The 11,469-nt window shown below is 38.7% G+C and overlaps 1 protein-coding gene across 7 annotated transcripts in view; it reads left to right on the top strand.

The window, feature by feature from the left end:
* Positions 1 to 8,211, top strand: part of atp8a1 (ATPase phospholipid transporting 8A1) — a 99,992-nt gene extending 91,781 nt beyond the window's left edge. For 5 of the 7 annotated variants that reach the window (XM_055030391.1, XM_055030393.1, XM_055030395.1 and 2 more), the window contains 4 exons: positions 558 to 646; positions 941 to 1,033; positions 2,342 to 2,433; positions 5,755 to 8,211. In XM_055030391.1, coding sequence (XP_054886366.1) covers positions 558 to 646; positions 941 to 1,033; positions 2,342 to 2,433; positions 5,755 to 5,846 — 366 coding nt within the window. In that variant the 3' untranslated portion in view covers positions 5,847 to 8,211. Of the gene's footprint in view, positions 1 to 557; positions 647 to 940; positions 1,034 to 2,341; positions 2,434 to 3,717; positions 4,012 to 5,754 lie in introns of all 7 variants that reach the window. The other 2 variants (XR_008605992.1, XM_055030394.1) reach the window with 2 other exon arrangements.
* Positions 8,212 to 11,469: the final 3,258 nt, after the last annotated feature.

An 11,469-nucleotide genomic window follows, 5' to 3' on the forward strand; every position in this document is an offset into this window, starting at 1 on the left:
AGAAGGCTTTATAATTGTTTACGCCAGAAAATATTTAAGAAATGACTATTAGAATTGGTTTTTAGGAAAAGGCAAATTTACACCTGTAAATGGAAAATAAACAATTAGAAGCTGAGTTATCTTGACTAAATGAGTGTATTTATGCTGCTTTCAGAGAAACGCTCCACACAACGGATTGCATTGTTGTTTTTCTTTGAAAAAGATTAAACTATCTCAGTACGCCACAGGTACTTCCTCCTCCCACAGAGGAGGAGGAAGTACCTTCACCTCCCACAGAGGTGAAGGGCCTCCAAACAAAAACAAAACAGTGGGATCCTTCAGTCATGGTTGATCAACCCGCCTTGAGCAAGTTATCTGAACCTATATTCTCCATTTCAGCACAAAAACAGTTTGTTTTGGGCTGTTTGTTGTGTGATACTTCAGAGGATGGGGATTGTTCCGGTTTTTAAGGTCCTCTCTCCTCTTTAACATCTCCCAGCTGTTGAACTCTGCATTGTCCGAGTGACTGGAGATTAAATATGTGTTTGTAAATATGTGTGCGTGTTTGTTCCCTGCAGGCGAGAGTGATGTTCAGCTCAGGGGTCTTCTGGATGGGCCTGTTCTTCATCCCGGTCACTTCGCTGATCTTTGACGTAACCTACAAAGTGTGAGTTTTCTCTCTGCTCTCTCTCTCTCTGTCACATGCTTGCAGTTCAGAAAATTCCTCTAGTATCTCTCCTATCGCCAGCAGAAATTCTTACCAAGGAACTCTGGTGTTTCCGTTTTGTGAATTCTCAGCAGGAGGTTGACATCAACCATCAGTAGATTTCACTGCGTCTGGAGCAATTTGCCAACTTAAAAGCTTCATTTTCCTTTTCTACATTTTATATCATCAGTCTCTAAACACCTCGTCATGGTAAACTATGTTCAACACGCTGTTTACTGCATGTTTGATTTACAGTGTGAAGAAAGTGTGCTTCAAAACCCTGGTGGATGAGGTGCAAGAGCTGGAGGCTTTATCTAAGGACCCTGGAGCAGTAGTGCAAGGAAAGAGGTACAGCTTCACACCAGTCCACTATTCCTGTGTGTTCACTGTTTAATCTTGATCTGCGAGGTTTTAGTGACATCACCGGGCGTATCTACAGAAGATTATTGAACATGTTAAAAAATGAGCCTGATTTTTCTTTTTCATTCTCAGAACACCTCCTATGCTCTTAAACTATCAAGACGTTTCACGTAAAAGAAAAAGCACTTTTTTTGCACCCGTTTCCTCGAGGTGCAACTCTACATACATTGCAAAGTTCACAACATATTGCAGTGGTACAATAGCAAACAGGAATAAATGTTGATTTTCTTTTTACTTTTTTAGGTAAACGTACTGTTAAAAATCTGAAATTTTCACATAGTTTGAGTTGCACAGGTTCTTCAACAACCATATTTTAAATAAACAATAGTTGGGCAAAAAAATAATTCTATCTTGTTTAACGTAAAATAACTTAAAAGAAAAGAATCTAAAAATTTTAAAGTACTTTACTCACAAAAAGGTGCATCTAAACAAATTAAATCTCATCCTTTGTTGAATTTTATTTATGTCGTCTCAGGGTCTCCTGACCTTTTCACGACCACACGATTGAGAGTTTAGCTGTTATTCTCGCCTTTTTGACAAAATATGAATCATTTCTTCCAATGTCAATTAGGAGGAAGAATCATCTGTTTGTCACGAAAATGTCACGAACACTCACAGCTACTCTGCCAGCAAACAGTCCTGTGTGGAGGAAAGAAATCTCAAAATTGCTGCAAAATTGCAGGAGTCTGACTGTAATATCAGTAATCATGCCGTAATGATGGTTTTCTCCCATTTTTTTGTTCTTTCCCATAAAAATATGGAGCATAGGATTTTTGAGCAAAAGCTCTTTGGCTAATTAAAGCCATACAGTGCCGTAGTGTTTTAGCTGAGGCAGGTCTCCTCTGCTGTTTGGGGTCTGAGGTCTGCTGCACACATCAACATGCAGCACATCAGTGTGAGATCTCCTGCAGGCTGAAAGCGATCCTCCTGACTGGCTGCTGTCCAAGAGCCAGCAGGCGCACACACACGCAAAAAACACACATACAACTCTCTTCCGACACGCATGCATGCACACGGAGATATGTCCTGTCCCACCCATGTACATGAATTCCTCCTGGCCGCCCCACTGTTTCCCATCCTTCCCCACGCTCTCGTTTGGCCCTTCCTCTAGCCCCTCCACAGTTTAGTCTCCATGCTCGATGCTTGAACCAGCAGGTAGAGCGGCTGGCAGGTCGAGGCTGATGTATGGGTCATTAAGTCTGGCTGCCAACACTCTCAATGTTTCTGTGTGTGCAGTTTGACGGAGAGGGCCCAGCTCCTGAAGAACGTCTTCAAGAAGAGCACAGTCAGTCTGTACCGCTCCGAGTCCATGCAGCAGAACCTGCTCCGTAAGTTGCTCACACATCCTTCTACTCTCTGGTTTCTTTGTGTTTTCTCTTCAGGTAGCGTCTGTAATTGTTTGGAAAAAATAGACAATGTTGCTCTGTGAATTTTAAATAAATACTAAAACTCCAATGAGAAGCATGGAGTGGAAAAAAACCTCTGGATCACAGTTTTTCACCATTTACCAACTTTTTCTTTGTCTTTATTTTTTTCTCATCAATTTTTTCTTTTTATTTACTTGTTCAAGGCAGATGTTTCCTTGAAGCAGCTATGTACAGATTAGGCATCTATTAATTCATTTTATCCATAACTAATTTGTAGTAAAATGGCTTAAAATGACCTAAAATCCTCCAAGTTATCACGGTATGTCCTTCGGTCTTTTGTAAGACAGATTTACGCTCACCAACTTATTTTGTGCACAACTAATAATGTAGATGTTTGCTTCAACACAAGGTATTCATTTTATTTTACAAAACTTATTCAAACTGTAAACGGTCAGCATTGCTAACTGTAAAAATCAGACTCAGCGAACCTGCCAACATTTTTTACACCTGTGATCTGTGACACAGAGCTTGGACTCTTCTAAAGGATAAAAAAGAGCTGATTTAATTTGATAATTGTGAAACTCTGACACATTTCATCAAAACTAAGCAACAGCTAACTTTTCAGTTTTCTTCGCTCAGTAACAACCTTCACACCAAACAGTGTTTTCATCAGCACCACCAGATTGTGGAAAACTTGTTAAACTTATAATTTCTGGACTGATTCTACCTGATGAGTAGTTTTAATATTCTTCATTTGGTCTGTGTGAAAAGAATCCATCTTCACTCAGACAAGATCTAAATGATTGATATATATATTCATGTTGGCGACGACAGACAGCATCATTAATGCTGCGTATTATCTTATAAGGCTTTCTCAGCCCTGTCTTGTCTCACAGCTAACTGCTGATATATACAGCAATCAGCTCAAACTGTGTTCAATTCCCAGCAGGCTTAATAAGTTTGCCAAAAGAAAAGCCAATGTTCCCTTTTTTGTTTGTTTTTAATAATAATCTCAGATTATTACATGTTGTTGAAACATTTCTTCTCTCAAACCAGGCAGAAATCTGATCCCAATTGAGCCTGAAATCAATCAAAATGAAGCACTTCTATGTTTAATATTTAAAAGTTCAGGCTTAACTGTCTCAACTACTCAATATCCTCTCAGGCATGGGTTTTATTTTCTGTTTTGTGTGTTTCTTTCTTTTGTGTCTTGTCTGATCAGCTTGTTTTTTGTTTGTCCTTTAGGTGGGGATGAAATCGTTGTTGTGTGATTCCTTTTTGATTCATTATTCACACCTCATCCCTATTTAAGTCTCAGCCCTTTGTAGCTCCCAGATAGATGCCTACGCCTCTCCTTGTAGCTTTATTTCTCGCTCCTTCCTTGCCGTGTGCCTCAGTGTGTCCTGAGAAAAGCTCAGTAGAGCCAGATAATGATGAAATGTTGCGCTGTTATTCCCTCACATTGCACTCGACTCAGCGGGCTCCTTTGAACTGCCCTGCTGGCCGCCAGGCACTGAGCGAGTCATTTGACACCTGAAGGTGAGTCAGGGGCCAAAGGTCGAGTGAGACCCTGTTAGGAGAGTGAAAGTGTAGATTATAGTGCATCTTCACAGTACAGATATACCTTGTGGGTGGGGGAATTGTGTGTTTTTCAGACTCATCACATTATTTCATTTAACAGAAATGTTTGTTTGAAATATATATTAATTTATTCTTTTTTATGCTAAGAAAACCAATAATACTTTCATCTAGTATCATTGTTGTACTCCGACTGAGAAAACAAAGAAAACTGAGAATTTGTCACTGCCAGAAATGTATGTTCATTCTACCCTGTCCTTTTAAAATCTCCTTTAGGTCATCATTAGCATCATTAAGCTAAATTTTATTTTATTTTTTAAAGTACAGGTACTCGATAATCTAGGAAAATCATTGAAAAGCTATTCTATTTCAGTTTTTAATTAAAGAATGGATCCTTTTGGACCTGTTAGTCATATTTGCTGGAGCTGCACAACATATATCAAAATCATCATTTCAGTATCAATTTGTACAATAACTCAATTGCAGTTAGTCACATTTAAGGCTATTTTAAAACATGTTTTTTGGGATTATGTCATTGCTTTGTAAACTTCTAATAGGTTAATTCACAATATTTTAGTTAATTTTAGGATCGGCCGTGACTATGTTTAGGGTCACACCTTAAAGACACTCGTGCCTTATTATAGAAAAATAAATAATAATAAAAAAAAAAAAAAAACAGAAGAAGAGATTTGTGGACCTTAGCATTTTCCAGATTCCTGAAGGTTCCACATTCATCAATAATGCGGAACGTGGTTTTGGTGGGAAATCTGTCTCAGCTCAGCGATGAGAGTAGAAGGCCGTGTGAAGATGCTGGCTGAAGCTGGTGAAACCCAAACAATTCCTGTGGAAAATTGTCCAGAGATAAAGAATCCATCACCCCCAAAATCAACAGAAAACACAGATTACAATCTTTAATAAAGCTCTTGCTTTCAACAAACACATCCAGCGGTTTGATGGAACTGAAACTGGAGTGTTTGGCCATGATGACCATTGCTAAATTTGCAGAAAAAATGGAAAAGCTTGCATGTTCTATGAGTATTTGGCTGCAAGGGGGGTCTAGTGCTGTTGAAAATAGATTTCATCATGAGGTAAGAGACCATTATGTGGTAATATTAAAGCAACAGCTCAAGACATCAACTAAGATCTTTAAACTTGAGCACAGGTGGGACTTCTAAATGAGGAATGACCCCAAGTTCATTACAGAGTAACTTTAAGGCAGAAGTGTTGTTTTTCGAGCAGCCATCTTAAAAGTTTTATGGAGAATGTGTGTATCATTCAGACTCATTTATATGTGATCTGTCAGGAGAAATGGACCAAAACTCCAGCAAACTACTGGAGTTTCATCAAAGTCATGCAGTTTAAAGTCAAATTGTTTAACTGCATGAAAAGAATCTGGTATTTAGTAAACAATAGTAATTTTGGCAAGTCAAAGTGGCCTAAAACAGGAAAGGCTTAGTCTGTTTTAATGTCCGATAATGAGGGAGGTAAAAAGAGGTTTAGGTTTTTTAAACAGAATATAAAATGTGGTTTCAATCAAGATGCTATACCTTACAATGATTGTTGTCAAAATATTCAACAGCAATGTCACAATATCACAGCAGCTCTGGTATTTCCCGAATAGTTACTTAGAATTTTTGTTTATTTCGTATCCTCGATGTTTTACATTGTTTGGGGTTCATTTTAACCGTGTCGCTTTGTTTTCAGACGGCTACGCCTTTTCTCAAGATGAGAACGGAGTGGTGTCTCAGTCCGAGGTCATCAGAGCGTACGACACCACCAAACAGAGAAGCAACTAGAGGTGCGCCGTCGTCCTTCTGGTTCCCGGTCGGACCAGCTGGAGCCATTGCTGCTGACTCTGCCGGGGTTATTTAATGGGCAGAAAAGTGTTGGTGGGAGCGTAAACGTCCACCACACAAAGGAAGCTAGGGACAAATAAATGGACTGAGGAACAATTAAAAGTCTTTAAAAATCATGAACGTAAGAAAAAAATAAAATAAAAAAAATGACAACAAAAAACACCAGGATGGAAACAAACCATGTTCACTATCGGCTGTGTTTGTGTGTCCAGCAGAATTGATGAGCACTGTGCGTTTTTTGGCATTCTGTGGTCTGAAGTTCTTCACTGTTCGCGCTCGGTTTTGTCCAAGCGAACCTCTCCTTCTTGTTGAATGACAGCTTTTTAGCACTGAGCCACAAAGCCTAAAATCATTCTATTAAACCACTCCTAAAACACTGTTAGTACTGAGGTAAACACCACTGGAGAAGAGCTAGTTCAGAGGAATCAAACTTGTGAAAGATTGCCAAAGAGCAGTCGTCTATACAATCGTCCAAGTACTAGTGAATTCGGGCAATTTTCTACCAAATGCAGGTAAATGTTCTCCAGACCACTTCAGAGCAAATGTTTGTAATGGTTTAGTTTGTTTTTGCACTTAAGTGAGCATCTCTTGTATGACGCCTTACATCTGCTCATGCCTTCGTCCCCGTTTGTTCTTTTACCTCGCGTTAATTTAGGTTTTTAGTTGCAGCTTTTAAACATGTAGATGCCATGCCTGGTTAATCCTTTTTATAGCTTTGTATTTTTTTTTTCTTTTAGAGCTGACAGTAGTCCCGTTTCCTCTTGTTTTTAACAGCTAGAGCTCGGCTCTCGACCTAGAATCGCATTCCACACATCACTCCTCTCTCAACAATCACAGCAGTGCCTACCTGAACCTTTTCCCTCTGAGAAGAAAAAGATTGCCAAGAATAATTTAGTGCTACTTGGAAGCTCTCTCCCTTTTTCTTTCTTTCTCTCTCTCACACACACCTGAAGACAACAGCACTGTCTGAACTCCACATATTGCACTCCTGCAGTGTTTAAAACTACAGATCTGCTCCTGCAGAGCTGAGCTGAAGGCAAGCTCACAGTAGCGGTAGTGTTTCCCCTAAAAATGGAGATTTTATCCCTTCAAACATAAGTGCCATTAGCTTAAGGGAGAGAAATATTAGCCAGGAAACTCCACGACGGTATCAAAACCACTTTCTCTCTGTAGTTCTTTGTGAATTTGTATTTTTATATTGGAAATATGTGACTTTTGCATTGATTGGCTTTGTAATGAATTGTCTATAGCTTTTCATTTTTGGCAAGATAGAATAGATCCAACATGGAAACTGAGCTTTCTTAAATGTCTCGTAATGATTAATATGAATATTATTGTTCCGGCTTGTTTAATTTATATTTGACTGGTCAGTGTCTGTGTGATTGCTTTTTTTCTCCCTATGGGAGATCAGATTTCTGACTGTGTGTGTGTCACCTCATAGCCTGCATGTGCATGTGCTGTATGTGTGTGTGGATGGACTGCATGTGTGCGACTGGGAGTGTCTCTTTTATTATCTATATGTGTGTGTGTGTGTGTGCGTGCGTGTGTTGATGCTCGTTCCAGTTGTCCATCTGCACGACTTCAGGTATAGCTCTAATTTATCTGTGTTTGCTGCTGCATGGCCCGTACAGGGGTGTGTGTGTGTGTACAGGATGACTGTGTGCGTGTGTGTGTGTACAGGATGACTGCGTGCGTGTGTGTGTGTTTAGCTTGCTTTTACACAAAGTGTTGCACAATGCACTCAATGTACCTTTCCAGTTAGTATCTGGTATGATATAGTTTATCATTTCTAAAGAGTGTACATGTTTGTAACTTGTTTTACTTCATACAATGTACCTCTGCTCTACAGGAATGTTTTCTTTTTGTGTTTTAGGTTTTAGATACTTTTCTTGCTTTCTGCTCGTTAATAGCATTGAAAAAAATTAAAATGAATTGGTTGTCAGAATTTTCCAAGCAGCTGAATGTGAACGTCGTCGTGGAAGGCTTGGACTGTCGCTTTTTTTTTTTTTTCTGCAGAGAACATAAAACTTTGTCGTATGTGAATGTCGTGGACTGCATGAATGGATAACACAAATTGTTCTCCGACGTGTTAACTGTACTACTCTGAATCTCCCTGGAGTGTTGATCACTTTGCAAAAGTTGGAAAAAATGCACCTTTTAACAATTTCTTTTTAATGTCCGATTCTGTTCTCTTCTGTTCAATGATTGTTCTGCATGTTGGGACTGAAAACCTAATAAGTGTTGTCTTTTACTGCCATGAAGGACTACTGAAATAAACTTTACAACCATGAAGGAACAGTTTAAACACACTGGCTGATTTTTGTTCATGTACAGACGGCAACCAGTGATGCTCAGAATAGGATCTTCCTAACCTAATCCCAATTTTGGGTTTTTTTTTAGGCAGAACCTGCCAATTCATTTTTTTCTGCAGCACATAAAAGAAGAAAAAAGATGTGATCTGTGTTTGTAGAAATGTCCCGAGCCTTTATCTTATTTTCACTAAAGTTAATGAGAGTTTAAGTTCAATTTAATGGATTTAATTAATAGAATCTGAGCAAAATCAAATGAAAAGCGGCTGACGTAGATCTTTGTTTGATTTTGTGTGTTTCTAAAAGCAACATCATCAGGGAAACGGGGAAAGTGAGGACAAAAACATTGCCAGGAAATTTGAGCTTGTAAGCCAAATACAGATTTTTGATTAATCTGTGCGCGGTTTTTGCTGTAGTCTTAATTGTCTGACTATAACAGACAAGACTCCAGACTAATTTCCTTGTTTCACACTGGGGGCCCCTGTGTTCGCCTCCGCAGCATTCGCTGCAAAAACAAAACGGACGCCATCTTTTGAAGTGATCCAAAGATAGCAAATTAACAGAAGAGGCTGCTGGGTAATGCACTGACTGTAATGGATGTAGCATTAATCGAGTTATATTTATCTTCCTGGAAATGAAAAGTGTGGAGAATAGAGTTCAGTGCAATAATCCTTCTCAGGTGTGGAAAAGGCTAAAACTAAGAATGGAAAAATGTCTGCAGTATGATACTTAATCTTTTACTCTAAAAAGAAAACTTCAGAAGATGAAAAAATTCATTGCGATTTATATGTTTGTGTCAACATCACAGTTAAGTTTTTCTTACTCATTGAACATGAAAAAGGCAATTTCACTGCTTCCGTAGTTTATGGTTATGGTTTCTGCTGCCTGGACTTATTGGCACCTCTGTATGCGAAGATGTGTAAAAAACCTTAAATGAGTGAATAATAAATGACCTCAAAGGAGCTGTGGAAGCAGAGTATATTGATTAAACTACCTATTAACAAATTGCCAAAATATTTTTTTCGCACTCAATTAGTACTTTGCTAAAAAAGATGGCATTTAAACTTTGTAAATATTTTACAAAGTGGGAGCGTAGAGACAGATCAATAGCCTTCAACTCAAAAATGGCATCTTTTTCTTCGTGTTGTTTCTATAATGAGGGGGTGTGAGTTTGAAGAAATTTCTGTCGTGCCTGCTCCTAGCATGTGACGGTTCCAAATGAAAATGAGCGCTTTTTTCTTTGATTTCCAATTTTGACTTCCAATTATTCACTTTCTGTTAAAGAGCCCCCTTGCGGTTAAAAAACAATCCACAGAAAAGCTGCACCGTAAAACAGTTCCAGTTACAAATCCACCTGTTTGTGACTAAAGAACAGAAAAGATGTTTATTTCTGCCAAGCCCCCCAAACAACCAGTTGGCATCTAGTGGTTATTATAGAGACTGTCCTGCTCGCTGTAAGAGATAAATGGGTCTACACCCAGCAATGGGGTTGTCTGATTAACCCACAATCAGAATTCTCAGATTAAAGTCAGATTTTTATTTGTTTTTTTCAGAGGCGCTAATCCATTTTTGTATATTTTATATTTATTTTTCGGAAGGGCGGCTGATGTATGTCTTCAACAAACTTGTTTTTAAAACAGCCAGATTTTCAGAAAGCAATTAAAGATCTCCTAATGTTCCTGATTGTATCTGATGTTTAAAGTTGACCCAAACGAAGAGACATTAAGCTGGTTCTTTTTTTTACTTGACATAATTTAGATGATTTAGATCGTGGCTGGTGAATACATTGTTTCGCTAGGAAAAATGACCGCAAATCCCAACAACAGGGTTTGATTATATGAAAATCTAAAGAATCCTAACTGAATCCTAACTATTGTGGCAAACAGAGGTTGTGTGGTTTTTCTGAAATGTTTTCAAGAGCTTACAACTGAGAAACTAGGCAAACTTCACAAAACGCTTTTAACAAAAAAAAAATAGTCTGAGTGCTCCTTTAAGGAGGGTCGCTTCATTTAACTTTCCAAATGTATTGAAGTATCTCTTCAGAGACATTCTAAATCTGTTGCCAACTTGCACTTTCCTTTGAGAGGACAGACGTTGAATGTGTTGCAGATGTTCACCCTGAAACTCATCCTGTAAGATCCTTTTTTGTGATAAAAGCTGCAATTTTGTGTATCCTCTCCACGCAGCAGCAAACATCCGCGGCAAGTTTCAGGAGATGCTGATCACCAGATCAGTTTCATAGTCAGGTAACCGGTGAACAGAAAGGTCTTTGTGGAGGCTCTCCTATAGCCCCTGCTGCAACATAAACCTGTTTCTGGAGGCAGTTGTTTCTAACACTGCGACCATATCATGCTCATTGAGCACTGACAATGACGGATCTCAGCTCTGCATTCCTGCCGCGAAGTCTGGCGCAAAAAGACGCTACAGGTAGGGAGTTACCGTGTTGTTCCCATTATGTACTCACTTATTTAGCTGTTTTAATAGGCCACCCTCACACATTAGAGTCTGATGTATTTGTTAGACACTCTGGAAGCTGAAAATAGGAAATCTTAAAGCTAACTACACTTTTTTGTAGCCATAATTCAGAAAAACACCCCAAACATCTGAATGTTTGGGGTGTTTTTCCATGCATCACTCTCAAAACAATATGAATGTTTGTGCTTCGACTCTCCCCAACAGCATTTCATTTCTTTATTCTTGGCCACTTCCTGCCGATTTTCTGGTGTTTTGTGAGGGAGCAAGATCCAGTTGCTGCCTCCTAAGTTATTCTCTTATACACAGTGATGATTTAAAATTCTTTTGAGACCTCCATGAATCCTTTACGAGACTCGTAAACAGCACCAATCTTCTTCTGCAAGGTCTCAAAGTTTAGTGGGACATCAAGCTGGATATGTGAGGTCTAAACTTCCATCATAATACAGAGTAAAGATGTTCTTATCTTTATCTCATGAGATAATGTTTCATTTTAGTTGACATAAACATGGAGGTGCCCTTTTTCTACTACCTTTAGGGAAGCTGCAGTGTTTTTTTACATTTTACAAAAAAGCTAGAAATGTATTTTCTTCATTTTTAGTATTTCTATATAATACTTGTGTTTTTAGGTATTGTTAGATTGTTTTAAATATCCATATGTCAAAATGTCACAAAATCACACAAGCTGCTGAAGGGTTTCCTCATTATTTCCCATGACCGTATGTCTGACCCGAGGGGACTCGAGTTGTTTTTGTGTAGATCTCAGATATGCTTCACAGAAC

The sequence above is a fragment of the Poeciliopsis prolifica genome, unplaced genomic scaffold, assembly GCF_027474105.1.
Source record: "Poeciliopsis prolifica strain line A6 unplaced genomic scaffold, Auburn_PproV2 SCAFFOLD006, whole genome shotgun sequence".
NCBI lineage: Eukaryota > Metazoa > Chordata > Actinopteri > Cyprinodontiformes > Poeciliidae > Poeciliopsis > Poeciliopsis prolifica.